Here is a 17,411-nt window from a genome sequence, read left to right on the forward strand (position 1 = left end):
TCCATTCAAAAGTTTGGCGCTATACCATCCACAATCCACGGGAAGGTCCGATTTCCATCAGAACAAGGAGTCGCCACCCTCGAATCAGCACCGCTGGATGCCTTATGCGCATTTGTCACCGATAAAGGAAGTGTTACTCCCGAAGAAAAAGGAGCGAATGAATGGTGGGTCGTAGTTAATCCCAAATATCCGGAACAGAAGGTAAAAATAGGGGGAGACTCACACTCGAAACTAAAGAGAAACTGAGGAATATACACATTTCTAATTCCGACATATTCTGCTGGAGCGATGCTGATATGACTAGAGTACCGCGAGAGATAGCACAGCATTATCTCCGCGCTAGTACCAATTTCACCCCTATCAAACAGAAAAAGTGGCCGATGGCGCCCGAAAGAAGTGAATGGTTGCGCAGAGAAGTCGACAAGCTGGTCTAAGCTAATATACTGCGCAAAGTGGACTACCAGACATGGGTGGCTAACCCCGTATTGGTGGCCAAGTCCGATGGAACGTGGTGGCTCTGCATCGATTTTAAAGACATCAACAAAGCTTGCCCCCAAGGACAATTATCCGTTGCCAGAGATAGACTGGAAAGTCAAGTCGCTCACATGTTTTCGATTTAAGTGTTTCCTGGACGCCTACAAAGGATACCACCAAATACAAATGGTTGTGGAAAACGAAGAGAAGACCGCGTTCCACGCAAACTAAGGGATATACTGTTACACCAAAATGCCCTTTGGACTGAAAAACGCAGGTGCTACTTATCAGCGCACCATAGATACGACGTTCGCTAAACAAATTGGACGCAACCTTGAGGAATATGTCGACAACCTCATCATTAAAAGCAACACCGAGGAGCAATTACTAGCAGACTTTCTCGAAACATTTAACACGCTCAGAGGCATCAATATGAAGCTTAAACCCGCTAAGTGTAGCTTCGGAGAGGAAGAGGGAAACTTCTTAGGGCACATCGTGACTCTGCGGGGAATCAAAGCGAACCCAAAGAAAATAGAAGCAATTGAAAAAGTTCCCTCTCCTAAAACAAAAAAGCAAGTTCAAAGCCTCAATGGGAAATTAGCCGCATTAACTTGATTCCTGTCTATGGCCGCTGAAAGATCGCTCCCGTTCTTTCATACCTTGAAAGATTGCGCTAAAAAGTCAGATTTAAAATGGACTGATGAGGCAGAGAAGGCATTCTAAGAGATGAAGGCGCTCCTCAAAGATCTCCCTACGTTAACAGCGCCTATCGCAGGTGAAACTTTGATACTTTATCTTGCGGTGTCTAAAGAAGCTGTTAGTTCCGTTCTTGTTGTCGAGCGAGGAGACGCTCAAATGCTAATATACTTCATCAGCAAAGCACTGTCAGGAAGCGAGTTAAGCTATCTCCCCATAGAAAAACTCGTATACGCGCTCGTCGTCACTTCCCGCCGTCTACGCATGTACTTCCAAGTGCATCCAATTACGGTACTCACTGAACAACCTATTCGACAACTACTCTACAAGCCAGAGATATCGGGGAGACTAACCAAATGGGTGATAGAGCTGGGCGAGCATGAAATCACGTACTGCGCTAGAAGCACTATTAAGGGACAGGTGATGGCCAACTATCTGACCGAAACAGCCGCTGATATGTCAGTAATCTGCGACCCTAAACAACTCCCAGCGCCTTCTCCCGAACTATGGGAACTCAATACCGATGGCGCGGCAAGCTCTGAGGGCGCAGGAGAAGGTTTAATCCTCACAGATCCGCATCAGGAAGAGCATACATACGCATTGCGGTTCAACTTTAAGGTGACAAATAACGAGGCAGAATATGAGGCACTACTAGCAGGGATGCGTATAGCCCAGGAATTGGGAGTAAAAAAGCTACAAGCCTATGTGGATTCGCAATTAGTCACTAATCAGATAAATGGCACATTCGACGCCAACGACAAATCCATGTGTGACGACCCAGAAATTTCCGACCAAATTTAAAACTTAATCCTTATATGATTTCGACAAGATAAGCAAAGTCAGTATTGATTCTCAAAATTTTTGAACTATTGTTATATATTCAGTTAACCTTTGACTATTGACCGACGATTCACGAACATCTATTTGTAATATATATATATATATATATATATATATATATATATATATATATATATATATATATATATATATATATATATATATATATACAATAAGTTGGAATATTAATCATTAAAATTAATTATAAATAACTTGCAATGTGTATTTAAAAACTGATTTATGTATATTAAATAAAGATATATATATATATATATATATATATATATATATATATATATATATATATATATATATATATATATATATATATATATAATTTCAAGTTATTTAGTAAACGATAGTAACATTCGTTTATTGATTTGATTGATATTTAGATAAGTTAACTAAAACGTTTAAGATGAACAAGTAAATAACTAATTTACTACAGTATTTTTGAATTGCTACAGTACCCGAAAAGCTACAGTGTTTTCGAAAACTACTATTTGCTACAGTAAAACATTATTTCAAAATGAAAATGTATGTATATTTTACAAATGTTATAAAATATAATATTAACTTAGATACAAAACGTTTTGATTTAAAATAATATTATTATATATTAATACGTTAATTTATAGACGCAAATGACCAAAACACTCGAACGTACAAGATACACTTCGGGTAATATAGTTATTGGTAATATAAGTCTATATTTTGACAAAGGTACACGTCGCGAAACGTAAAGCACAAGTTATTAAAGCGTACGAAGTAACGTTCGAAAAATCGGAACCGGAACATAAGTCGAGTGACAACGTACGAGTCATCGGAACAAAAATTACAAATCAACTATGCACGATAATATAATATAATATATAATTAATTAATATAAATTATATATTATATATATATATATATATATATATATATATATATATATATTTAAATATTATGTCGACAAACTAAATAACAAAATACAAATGAGCTGGAAGGAGCATCCATGCGATCGCATGGCAAATGGGCATCGAACCCATGCGATCACATGGGGGTCAGGAATCAGAATTCTTCTATAAATAGCCCAGGTTTCTGCCAAATCCATTACAATTCAATCTCTTACTTTCTCTCAATATTTATATTTATATTTATTATTATTATTATTATTATTATTATTATTATTATTATTATTATTATTATTATTATTATAAATCTTATTATTATTATTAGTATTATTATACATAAAATACTACGACGAGGTCATGAGCAAGTTATTTTCAAAACAAGCTTTTCGAGCGGGATAGAGCTAAGGAAATTATGAGTTATAGCTAAGGAGGTGATGAGTATTATTCGGGGGTATTACTCGTGAGGTCAAACTAGTGTTTATCATTTCTGTTGCGTCTACGTACTTTCCTGCAATCTTGAATCACAATATTGATACATGAGCATTCATATATTACCTTTTATATAGTAATAGTGTATCCATGTCTAGTGCTCGAGTATATATGTTTATACATGCTTGTATGCTAAATTTCGTCGTTAGATAGTTTTATGATGAATCACGAATTTAATACATATACTACTGATATAAGGTATATGATATGCATGATATTTGAAAGCTGACGAAAAATTAATAACTTTTCATTTAGGAATCGCGTGATTTCGATGAACGAATTAAAAGTTATGGTCAACTGAATTTTGTTTGACGTTAATTGAAATTGTGTTTGAAACTGTAAATTAATATTTAAACACCTTGTTTATAAGATTAATAAATTGGATTTTTGGATACCACTAGTTGAGTAAATAAATTCTTATATAAGACACGTCTCGTTTTGTTGAACAATTGTCAAAGTTAACAGTCTTAACATGTTTTAAAGCTTTATAAACACTATGATCTGATTTTACAAGTATTGGAAAACTATGTGAAATAATAAAATATTTTCGATTGCCATGATAATTCAAATATAATATAGCTCCTGAAATAAATAATATTTTGAGTTTGATAAACTATAAATTCGTTCAATTATCAAGACTTATACTATGTGAATATAATAAACATGTATAGAATTAAAGATCATATTGGGTCAGGTTGACTTTTGAGATGAATTTTGTTCACTTTTGCATGTCGATCTCGAGCATTAGGATTGTGATACACTATGACCTGACCTAGCTTGTTAGACATGTATTGACCAACATATGTTCTCTAGATTGAGATCTACGGTTATTTTGCATTCCGAGTTTCGGTCACACTTTGGTGAATGACCTTATGTGCTGCTGAGGTGAGTTTATAGATCCCTTTTTAATTGCTATTGTAATCTATATTTTTGGGCGGAGAATACATGCACTTTATTTTAAACGCAATGGATACAAGTACATACTAAATTCTACACTGAGTTTGAACCAAAAATTCCTTAGCTTTGGTAACTAGTAACTGCCAGTTATAAGAACTGGTGGGTGCGAGTAGTTGTATATGGATCCATAGGGCTTGACATCCCCGTCTGTTCCAGGTATAGAAACCCTAGCCTGAACTATAAAATAGACGTATGCTATTTGAGTTTAGTACACGTTGGATTGCGTGTATTGTACATGTTGGTTGCATGTATGTTAAAACAGGGGTACTTATTATAACGTTAAAGCTTAGTTACCAGGGTGCTCAATCTTGTAGAATATTTTGATAAACGTTTCTGGATGAAACAACTGAAATCTTGTGATCCACCTTTATATACAGATTATGCGCAACATTTAAACTATGAACTCACCAACCTTTGTGTTTACACTTTTAAGAATGTTTATTCTCAGGTTCCTAGAAGTCTTCCGCTGTTTGCTTATACATTATAGAAGCTATGTGCATGAAGTCATACATAGTTTAATTCTAGGAAATGTTGCATTCACAAAATCATCACCATGTATCTTATTTTGACTGCATTATCAACGGATGTAGTATTGTAACTATTATTTACGGTGATTGTCTATATGTAGAAATCATCAAACATCAAAAACCTTGGAATTTGATATTCAATTATGGTGTGCCTTTTCAAAAGAATGCAATGTTTACAAAACGTATCATGTAGAGGTCAGTACCTCATTGTGAAATCGATGAATGATGTATTCGTCCAAATGGATTTGGACGGGTCATCACAGTTGGCATCAGAGCTTGAGGTCATAGGGAACCAGAATTTGCATTAGTGTGTTTAACTGGTAATTGTTAGGATGCATTAGTGAGTCTGGACTATGACCGTATCTGTTTTTACCGAGTTTTTCTTATCATTTCTTATCAGAAATTACTTGCTTATCATTCTTAAGTCTAGACATGTTTTCCTGCATTTATTGCATATATAGTGTACACACGAATTCATATCTTAGCATGTCTATTACTGTAAACATTGTCTGACATCTTCCGAAGATTCCTCCGTGATTTATGGAATTTTGGTATTATATATACATATGTAAATTTTGTATTGAAGAATACCAATCTAAATCCTATAATCTATTTCATATCAAAAATCATTTCCCTGATTATAAAAGATGGATCCCGCATCTAGTTCAAATTCCTTAGAGTCCGACAACTATTCCGATATGGATTTCCACTCGAGCTCCGAAAATAGTGTGACAGGAATGGATCAACCAATTAGCCATCATCTATTCTGGATGAATTGGGGATGGGTTCGTAATCTACTTAATCATTGGAGACAAGAAGAAGGTGATCCTTTCCATCCACCACATTTACCTCTTCGCGAAGAACCTGAAGCACTTACCGGCGAACTAGTCCGAAACACCATTTTCTCTCTCATTTCCAGAGTATCTCGCCAAGATTATATACTATCTCAAATTCTAGATCTTATTTATCCGCTCGTCCGAACCGACAATCACCCCGGTGTGATAGAAGAAGTCAACGAGCTTCGCGCTCGGGTAGCGACTTTAGAGAATATGTTGCAAAGGTTACAAGCACCAGCAGCATCACCGGAATCAACAGTACCACCATCATCAACACCAACAGTATCATTACCACTAACAACAACAACATCCGCATCCCACACCTCAACATCACAATCTGTACCTCGAGCATCAACGTCATACTCACTATAGATACCAAGGAGTACCAACAACAAACGATGAAGTATTGATTCAAAACTTCATCAAAGAAATATTCTGCAGAGAATATGTAGTTTCTAAAAGTTTTAGAGATTACTCATTCTAGTTTTAAATGTAAACCAGATGAGTGAGCGAATAGAAATAATGAAATAAAACCCTGATCGGAATGGTGCACGATTTACAAGCTAGATCTATTTTACCAGCAGCATCAACAGTACCGTCAGCATCACCAGCACCGTCAGTACCGTCAGCATCGTCAGCATCAGCAGCATCTAGAACATCACAAGCTCTGCCAGATCCATAATCACCGCAAACATCATCACTAATCAACAACGCGTATACCGTATCAACGAGTTATGAAGTATTAACTCATTCCCTCTGAAGAAATTATATGTATATATATATATATATATATATATATATATATATATATATATATATATATATATATATATATATATATATATATATGAATTTTGAGATCAAAATAAATCTTTTCGTACTAAGCTATTACGTGTGAATCTTAACTAGTAGGTACTACTCGGTTAATTCATATTACTAATATGCTATGATGTACATCCTTAGTTAACGACTTAACCATCGTTAACTACAATCTCTGTTTCAACTCAATGAATTCCATTTCATAATAAATCAAGTGTATTATTCAAATACATGTTTGATTTTACACCTTCATTTTTGATGTACTTGAAACTTTCCAGAAAACATCATTCGTACCTTGCGAAGTTAGCAAGAGTTCCATGAGCACCAACATGATTCACTGAGGAAATATCAATAAAACTGAATAACGAAGTATTGATTATATTAGTAAAATACTCCGCGAAGATTATGAAATCTTTAATGTTTTAGAGATTATTCATTTCTAATCCAGCTAAAAATCAAATGAGCTTAATATGATATTAGCTCATTAAATCTGTATTACATCTGAAGAAAATATACATACATATATTTTCATAAAGACTGTAATAAAATTCTCTGGTACAAAATATTTCTTGTGAAACTTTTAACGGGTAGGTAATACCTGAAAGATATATAAATTCACAATTAATATGTTACATTCTTCGATTCTGATTCAGTAAATCATCAACTATACTCACTACTTTCACAACGATATACATTCTTTCCTAGAAATCAAAACAACCATTCGCATTCAAATTTGATTACATATTCTTTTTGAAAAATCAGAGTCCAAGCCAAGATTTAACAGAAAACATCACTCTTAGATTCTTACATCTTTCAAATGCCATACTTTGAATTCAAAACTGTACTAGAACATAATATGTATACATATAACATTCATCTCTTAGAATTATGAGCTTTCATTCTGAAATTCTGAAAAGCAACCAGTCTACGAATCAATACTATGAATGTTGAAAAAGTTGAAGGAGGTAACAAAAACTGTAAACGACTTTAACAGTTAAAAGTTTGATGATAAAGAATAGTGTGTTGGCAAAGCTCAGAAAAGTTGGAACTGGAAAACGGATTGAGCAAACCATGAAGGAGGCTGTGGACAAATCACAAAGACTAAACCTGCCTTCAAAGAATCAAAATGATTCAGTATCTGCTGAAGTCATTAACGAATACCTTGCTCCTGACTCTAAACCTTTACGGACAAATCTTCTTTATCATCTTTCGATAATAGAAATTCTAAGATATCAACGTATCTTTCATTATAAATATCCTCGATATTTTTGAAGATATTTTCATAACTATTCTTATCTGAAATCATTTATCTTTTCGCGATGTCAGTGTTACATCAGAAAGGAAACTGTTTTAGTTTCTAATTTCTGAAAGATTCGAGCTTAAAATATGAATGTTTTTGAAGTAGTGTTGGGAACTGAAGCATGAGTTAGTATAATATAATGACACTTGATCAACGTGATTATATTACAGTAAGTCATGCTGAGTTTCTAATGGAATGTGATAAAGGTTCACAGATCATACCCTCATCATGAACCATGTTACATAACTCTTTCATTCTATTTAACCTCTTAACTACCAAGAAAATATTTTTCTTGATGATTTGGTCTTTTCCGGATATTCTGGTAATTTGACAAATCAAATCGTGCTATTACCTTTCCTTTCTACTGTGTATATTATGATCATTCGAAACTCCATACCTACGAATTCTGGACCATTATTCACTTGACTTGAAGTCGGGAAGGAAAAACAAAAGCATGGAACTCCTAAATATAAGGGAAAATATAAAGCCTGACAACAACACATAAATTACAAACCATGTATATCAATACGTATTGCAACATATAGACACGGGAGAATTAAAAACATTATAACCCCAAGGTAATAGTAGAAGAAAATAACTTCCTCTGGTGGCAGATGAAAAAGAAGAATGAAGGATACGATAGCCAGGAAAATATCAAGGATCAGGACTGGATTTAACATTTTCACAACCTATTGGGAGGTATGAAATGAGGAAGAAGATGTAGGAGTAATGAAAATAATGGAACGGAAGAGGTTGATTTATAGCGAAATATCATACATAGCAATCGAGGCAGATAACCGCAATTAATCAAAGAGGATCATAATTTCCTTGATTACCGGAGAATCAAATCTTTTATAGATTTCAAGGATTATCTTTAGATTCCTTGAAATCCAGAAATCCACCATGACTACGCCAAAAATTAAATCTTTATCTCAATCTTTTGTGACAGCTTCACTCGTACGCTTCACATAATCAAATCGTTTTATCTATATTAGTCAATAATGATGAAACTCAATTCATCAACTCGTATTCGTCATGAAAACATTTTTATTGTTAGCCATGACAATCTCTATCAAATTTCGGGACGAAATTTCTTTAACGGGTAGGTACTGTGACGATCCGGAAATTTCTTACCAAATTTAAAACTTAATCCTTATATGATTTCGACAAGATAAGCAAAGTCTGTAATATTGATTCTCAAAATTTTTGAACTAATGTTATATATTCAGTTAACCTTTGACTATTGACCGACGATTCACGAACATCTATTTGTAAATAGATATATATATATATATATATATATATATATATATATATATATATATATATATAATAAGTTGGAATATTAATTATTAAAATTAATTATAAATAACTTGCAATGTGTATTTAAAAACTGATTTATGTATATTAAATATATATATATATATATATATATATATATATATATATATATATATATATATATATATATAATTTCAAGTTATTTAGTAAACGATAGTAACATTCGTTTATTGATTCGATTGATATTTAGATAAGTTAACTAAAACGTTTAAGATGAACAAGTAAAACACTAATTTACTACATTATTTTCGAATTGCTACAGTACCCGAAAAGCTATAGTGTTTTCGAAAACTACTATTTGCTACAGTAAAAATCATTTTGCTACAGTAAAACACTATTTCAAAATGAAAATGTATGTATATTTTACAAATGTTATAAAATATAATATTAACTTAGATATAAAATGTTTTGATTTAAAATAATATTATTATATATTAAGACGTTAATTTATAGACGCAAATGACCAAAACACTTGAACGTAAAAGATATACTTCGGATAATATAGTTATTGGTAATATAAGTCTATATTTTGACAAAGGTACACGTCGCAAAACGTAAAGTACAAGTTATTAAAGCGTACGAAGTAACGTTCGAATAACCGGAACCGGGACATAAGTCGAGTGACAACGTACGAGTCATCGGAACAAAAATTACAAATCAACTATGCACAAGAATATAATATAATATATAATTAATTAATATAAATTATATTATTTATATATATATATATATATATATATATATATATATATATATATATATATATATATATATATATATATATATATATTTAAATATTATGTTGACAAATTAAATAACAAAACACAAATGAGCTGGCAGGAGCAGCCATGCGATGGCATGGCAAATAGGCATAGAACCCATGCGATCACGTGGGGGTCAGGAATCAGAATTCTTCTATAAATAGCCCAGGTTTCTGCCGAATCCATTACAATTCAATCTCTTTCTTTCTCTCAATATTTATATTTATATTTATTATTATTATTATTATTATTATTATTATTATTATTATTATTATTATTATCATTATTATTATTATTATTATTATTATTATTATTATTATTATTATTATTATTATTATTATTATTATTATTATTATTATTATTATACATAAAATACTACGACAAGGTCATGAGCAAGTTATTTTCAAAACAAGCTTTTTGAGCGGGATAAAGCTAAGAAAATTATGAATTATAGCTAAGGAGGTGATGAGTATTATTCGGGGGTATTGCTCGTGAGGTCAAACTAGTGTTTATCATTTCTGTTGCGTCTACGTACTTTTCTGCAATATTAAATCACAATATTGATACGTGAGCATTCATATCTTACCTTTTATATAGTAATAGTGTATCCATGTCTAGTGCTCGAGTATATATGTTTATACATGCTTGTATGCTAAATTTCGTCTTTAGATAGTTTTATGATGAATCACAAATTTAATACATATACTACTGATATAAGGTATATGATATGCATGTTATTTGAAAGCTGGCAAAAAATTAATAACTTTTCATTTAGGAATAGCGTGATTTTGATGAATGAATTAAAAGTTATGATCAACTGAATTTTGTTTGACGTTAATTGAAATTGTGTTTGAAACTGTAAATTAATATTTAAACACCTTGTTTATAAGATTAATAAATTGGATTTTTGGATACCACTAGTTGAGTAAATGAATTCTTATATAAGACACGTCTTGTTTTGTTGAACAATTGTCAAAGTTGACTGTCTTAACATGTTTTAATGCTTTATAAACACTATAATCTAATTTTACAAGTATTGGAAAACTATATGAAATAATAAAATATTTTCGATTGCCATGATAATTCAAATATAATATAGCTCCTGAAATAAATAATATTTTGAGTTTGATAAACTATAAATTCGTTCAATTATCAAGACTTATACTATGTGAATATAATAAACATGTATAGAATTAAAGATCATATTGGGTCAGGTTGACTTTTGAGATGACTTTTGTTCACTTTTGCATGTCGGTCTCGAGCATTAGGATTGTGATACACTATGACCTAACCTAGCTTGTTAGACATGTATTGACCAACATATGTTCTCTAGGTTGAGATCTATGGTTATTTTGCATTCCGAGTTTCGGTCACATTTCGGTGAATGACCTTATGTGCTGCTGAGGTGAGTTTATAGGTCCCTTTTTAATTGCTTTTACAATCTATATTTTTGGGCTGAGAATATATGCACTTTATTTTAAACGCAATGGATACAAGTACATACTAAATTCTACACTGAGTTTGAACCGAAAATCCCTTAGCTTTGGTAACTAGTAACTGCCAGTTATAAGAACTGGTGGGCCCGAGTAGTTGTATATGGATCCATAGGGCTTGACATCCCCGTCTGTTCCAAGTATAGAAACCCTAGCCTGAACTATAAAACAGACGTATGCTATTTGAGTTTAGTACACGTTGGATTGCGTGTATTGTACATGTTGGTTGCATGTATGTTAAAACAGGGGTAATTATTATAACGTTAAAGGTTAGTTACCAGGGTGCTCAATCTTGTAGAATATTTTGATAAACGTTTCTGGATGAAACAACTGAAATCTTGTGATCCACCTTTATATACAGATTATGCGCAACATTTAAACTATGAACTCACCAACCTTTGTGTTGACACTTTTAAGCATGTTTATTCTCAGGTTCCTAGAAGTCTTCTGATGTTTGCTTATACATTATACAAGCTATGTGCATGAAGTCATACATAGTTTAATTCGAGGAAACGTTGCATTCACAAAATCATCACCATGTATCTTATTTTGACTGCATTATCAACGGATGTAGTATTGTAAACTATTATTTACGGTGATTGTCTATATGTAGAAATCATCAAACGTCAAAAACCTTGGAATTTGATATTCAATTATGGTATGCTTTTTCAAAAGAATGCAATGTTTACAAAACGTATCATGTAGAGGTCAGTACCTCATTGTGAAATCGATGAATGATGTATTCGTCCAAATGGATTTGGACGGGTCATCACACCATGCAATCATACCTGGCTCTAGTCCACTCTCTAGCTGATAAATTCATCGACTTCAGGATCAGTCAAATCCCTAGGAGTCAGAACAAACAGGCGGACGTACTTAGTAAGTTGGCAGCTCTCACCTTCAACCATTTAGAAAAGAAGATACTAGTAGAGAAAGTTTTCAAGAAATCCACCGAGCTGGAGGTTACGGTTGCATCTGTCGAAGAGGAAGAAGCGACTTGGATGACCGACATCATAGAATTCCTGCGAACTGGGTCCTTACCCGAAAGCGAGAAGGAAGCAATGAAGATAAGGGTGAAAGCGCCAAATTACGAACTGCGAGGGGAAATCCTATATCGAAAATCTTATCTAGGCACGTCCCTACGCTGCGTGGGACCTAAGGAGGTCGCTACAATTATCAACGAGATTCACAAAGGATCTTGCAGGTTGCATTCTTGGTCGAGGACAGTCACTGAGAGGGTTAAGCGACTAGGGTATTATTGTCTCAGAATGTACGCTGACACGGCAGAAAGGATAAGAGTTTGCCAAGAATGCCAATTGCACGCACCCGTTAGCAGAGCGCCATAACACCCTATGATACCCATCACGTCACCATGGTCGTTCTGCAAATGGGCTATAGACATAGTGGGACCTTTCCCAAAGGGCGCTGGGAACGCTGAATACCTAGTGGTGGCTATCGACTTCTTTACCAAATGGTGGAAGCGAAACCCCTACGCACCATCACCAGTAAGCAGATCAGAGATTTTTTCTGGGAAAGCATTGTATGCAGGTTTGGAATACCTAACGAAATTTTCAGCGACAATGGCACACAATTCGAAGGCAACCCCTTCCGCAGCTATGTCAGGATTTGAACATCAAGCAACGTTTCACCTCCGTTTTACACCCTCAGGCTAATGGCAATGCGAGGTTACGAACAGGGATATTGTGCACGCCATCAAAGTAAGGTAAGGAATGAAGCGCAGCGGATGGGTGGATGAGTTACCCAAAGTCCTATGGGCACACAGAGTGAGGCACAAGAACAGCACAGGAGAAACACCGTTCAATTTGGTATGCGGTTCAGAGGCGGTAATCCCGGCAGAAATAACCGTCCCAACAGAAAGAATTCTGTCATATAGTGAGGGTGAAAATGATGAAAGGCTGCGCACCAATTTGAATTATGCGGAGGAGCCAGGGAAATGGCAGCAATCCGCGAAGTCACCAAAAAACAGCGCATTTCAAAATATTACGACAAGCGCGTGCGGGCAAGGACATACAAGGTAGGAGATCTTGTGTGGCGCCACAACCAAGCAAGCAGGGCCCAAAACACTGGGAAGTTGGGACCAAACTGGGAGGGACCTTATAAGGTCGTTGGGATCAGTAACACCGGAACTTACAAACTGGCAGAGCTTAAGGGTAATCCAATCAAGTGGACCTGGCATGCTACCGCGCTTAAAAAATGTTACATGTAATATAGAAATTTGGAGAATTGATCACTCACCTACTTTGTCTAGATTTACATGTAATTACTAAACCACATGCCTTTGTAGGTCGATCGTGTACTGCGTTATTGTAAAATCGTCTTTTCGATTATATTAAAGCAACGAGTCATTTTCAGTCAATTATTTCTCGTGCCTTTGAAAGCAGCCACTTGACTTAAACTGCATGCGCATAGTAATATACTAGCGTGTTCCTGCCTCTTTAAGGGATGACTTTCCCTAGATCCCGTGCGGCAGAAGTCTATTTGGCGACAGACTAGACTATTTACCGGAGAGCGACGGTCATTGGGTTGACCTAGTTCCACCCGAGCAGACCTATGGATCTGCAAGTAATGACTATAAATGAAAAAGCGTTGGTCGCGCTTGACCACAGTCCCAAATTAACATTTGGAGGACTCTTACACGCGACTACGAGCGCGCGATCTAAGTGTGTGTTGAGTGCACATCAATGCACATAAAGATTAGCGATGACATGCCAAGAGTAAAAATAACGACGTTATCGGTAACAAAGCAATAATACAAGCAATAGGTGCGCCATAAACTCACGTCACAATGTCCTATTTTTTATTTTTTCCAAAATACACATGCTACAAAATATTACGCATTATGACTATACAAAGTAAACCTACAACTTAGAATCCACTATATCTTGCGCCGTCACTCGCGAATCACGTAACAACTCCTCAAGCCGAGGAATAGGAATGTGGCGCAAGACACTGCAAGCCTCCCTGGAAGCTTCCCGTGCCTCGAGAATAAGGCAATCCAGGATAGCTTTAGGAAGAACGGTGGGCACCTGAATATGCTCCTTCACAATGTCCCAAAAGTGGAGGCGCTCAACATCCTGTACGACTTTCAAAGCATCCTCGTAGCGATCATTCATAGCATCGCTATTTAAAGTATGATCCACTATGCGAGGAAGACCTGCCTTTAATACTCCTAACTCATGAACAGCCGACTTCGCCCGCCGCTCTGAATCAGAGCACGAATAGTTTCCTCATGGTAGCAATTTTGGCGGTTGGCACAATCTAGTTGCGCTTGTATCTTCTTGTTGGCCTGTTGCGCCTTATCAAGCCTACCGCAAAGGCTCATCACGGTGTCCCTCATTATAGACATTTCGTAGCCAGAAGACCCATTGCTCGGCCCGAGGCTCTGGACACTCTTACCTTTAGCAGAACTCATCGAATTAGGACACTATTTTTCGACGGAGGCATCACTATCGACTTGAATGGGGGACGGATGAGGTTTGTTCACGCCCCCTTTTGCATTAGGCTCGTTCCCGTCATCTTGGTAGAAGTAATACTGATTAGTAACGTCAACGTGTAAGCAAAGTATGTAACAAAAGAAACGCGGAACATACCAGTACGAGTGCGCTTTGACGAAGAGGAAGCGATAGTCTTTTACGCTTCTTTTGAACAGGTGCGTCACTATGTGATGGAACAAGTTTCCCTCGGGGACACCGCTTGGGTAAATCAGCATACTACGCCGCAACCTTCTTCTTTTTCCTACATGAAGAACCAGACGCAGAGGCCTCAGTAACAGGGCGCTTAGCCGAAAATCCTTTCCCCAAAGGCATACGGTCCACCACCACAGACGTAGAAGAATAGAATTCAAGATACTCGGAGAAGGGAATTGTTGTCGACATAAGACAAAAACGTTAAGGAAGAAGTAAAAGCAAAGAAAGTCGACAGTTCCACATACCTTGAAGATGGCGACTAAAGTGAGGATACTAGCTGGGATCTGGCCAATTCTTGGATATCCCACCGGCATACAACACGTTGTTGCTATATGCACATAAGGGAAAAGCGCGACCCACACACTTGTCCAACATTGGCTGCTCGCTTGAACGTAAAGGTGGCGCTGAATTTAAGCTCCCATCAAAATCATATTGCCAGGAACCCACGTTCGAAAACTCTGGGGGGTTGAAGGTGTCATCCACGAAGAAGTAACGTTCTTTCTAGTCTAGTGGACTTTCCTCTATAGGTTCACTAGTAAATCGGACATTGTCGCGAAAAGCGAACCAGCCCGTATTGAGCCGCTCAAAAGAAAATATATTCTTGAACAAGTTCACCGTATGAATAAAATCGTTCGCCTTACACTACATCTGGAATAAAACTAGGCAACAAGTGCTATCAGGGTCTAGCTGACCCACACCAATGCTGAAATGAGAAAGTACGCGCAAAATGAAATTTGGAGGTGGAATTCGCATATTCCCCCGCTCAAAAACTACGCTATATACGGCCACCTTCCCACCAGGAGAACAGTTGGCTCGATCTAAACAACCAGGAACAATGGGTGACAATGATCTCATAGGAGGATACCGCTTCGAGAGATGCGCTACATATTCAGGCGAGATGGACGAAGGAATAGAAACAACATTGGAAAAATTAGCGCAATAAGCCATGTTAAAAATGAAAAGGCAGGAAAAGTGCAAAATGAATGAAGAAAGCTCTATTTGTAGAAAGGGAAACGACGGCTGTAAATGATCTTGATCGTACACGTGTCAGAACATGTACAGGGAAGAAGGTTAGAATTTAATGCAATGGAACAGGTGATGTGACGGCTGTCACGTCATACCTGCTATGGAGTTAATAGTAGCTGAGTTCAACACCATGCGCAATACTTGCACATAATATCGAACTGGGGGGACTTACTGAAACGCATAACCGATTAGCTCGTGTTGCGCATCACACTTGCACCATGTGCACAGCCCTCACGCTCTAATACTCCAGTCGCAAGTAAATGTACGCTAGGTTAGAATAACGTACCATATGAGGATGACGTGTCCTGTACTTACCACGATCTCTGTAAAAGAACTGACAGCTAGAAAGAGCAACAGTACTTTTCCCTGATCCCCTCTCCTGAACGGCCAGCCAGTACAGACAAGAAAGCAATGTGGAACACGTGGCTCCAATAAGCAAACGGAACTGTAGCTATAAATAACGGACTCGAATCACAAGGCAAAGGATCCATTTTTTAGGAAATCACACACATACTATTTGGAGTACCAACGTACGAACTAACTGCGCTATCCATATAGCGCCTTCTTTACTCGCGCTACCGGACTCACAGCATACCACTAGACATTCTAGATATACAGGTAACGTTCTAAGAACCCTATTCCCAACGTGAGCCATCACCAATCGGAGAACCCGTCGATGGTGGGTTTATGTTTAACCACCCCTACAGAGATTATCATCTCGTGAGGGGTTATTCACGGTACTCCGGATCGGAGAGTTAAACCCAATCCACCCTTAAATCCCCCTTCTTTGATGTCAAGCATGGACCGAACCGGACCCGATTAATCTATGCTTGATCATATGGATTAGTATAGTTTGCATAATGTGCGTGCGAAAATGGTAACCAGTATTCTATCCAAATCTGCTACGTATGCACCTTTAGCCTTATAAGTTGACTTGTGCATGGTTTTAGAAATTGATCTTCTGGATATTGAATCTTTGTATGTTATGTGATAAAATTTTAGTTTATTGCAAACCTTTAAACCTGATACATTGTGCACACTAAGGCCGTAGTTTTGGTAACTACTGAATTGAGCTGAAACAGAATGTCTAACTTGCACGAATAAACTGTACCAATTGGCTAAACATGGCCACTAACCTTGCATTAATTGCATGTCCCTAGCTCTGGTTATGACCATTACGAGATTGGTGCGCAGTCTGAAACTGATTTGGTAAACCATAACTACACCTTCTCTGAAAAACGACTTGTAG

The 17,411-nt window shown here is 36.2% G+C and overlaps 1 protein-coding gene across 1 annotated transcript; it reads left to right on the forward strand.

The window, feature by feature from the left end:
* The first annotated feature begins 1,200 nt into the window (after positions 1 to 1,200).
* Positions 1,201 to 12,775, forward strand: LOC139843998 (uncharacterized). Its single transcript, XM_071834199.1, has 2 exons — positions 1,201 to 1,937; positions 12,262 to 12,775. Exons 1-2 carry the CDS (start codon positions 1,201 to 1,203, stop codon positions 12,773 to 12,775), a joined length of 1,251 nt encoding a protein of 416 aa, XP_071690300.1.
* The last annotated feature ends 4,636 nt before the right edge of the window (positions 12,776 to 17,411 follow it).

Source organism: Rutidosis leptorrhynchoides, chromosome 1, assembly GCF_046630445.1.
Source record: "Rutidosis leptorrhynchoides isolate AG116_Rl617_1_P2 chromosome 1, CSIRO_AGI_Rlap_v1, whole genome shotgun sequence".
Classification (NCBI taxonomy): domain Eukaryota; kingdom Viridiplantae; phylum Streptophyta; class Magnoliopsida; order Asterales; family Asteraceae; genus Rutidosis; species Rutidosis leptorrhynchoides.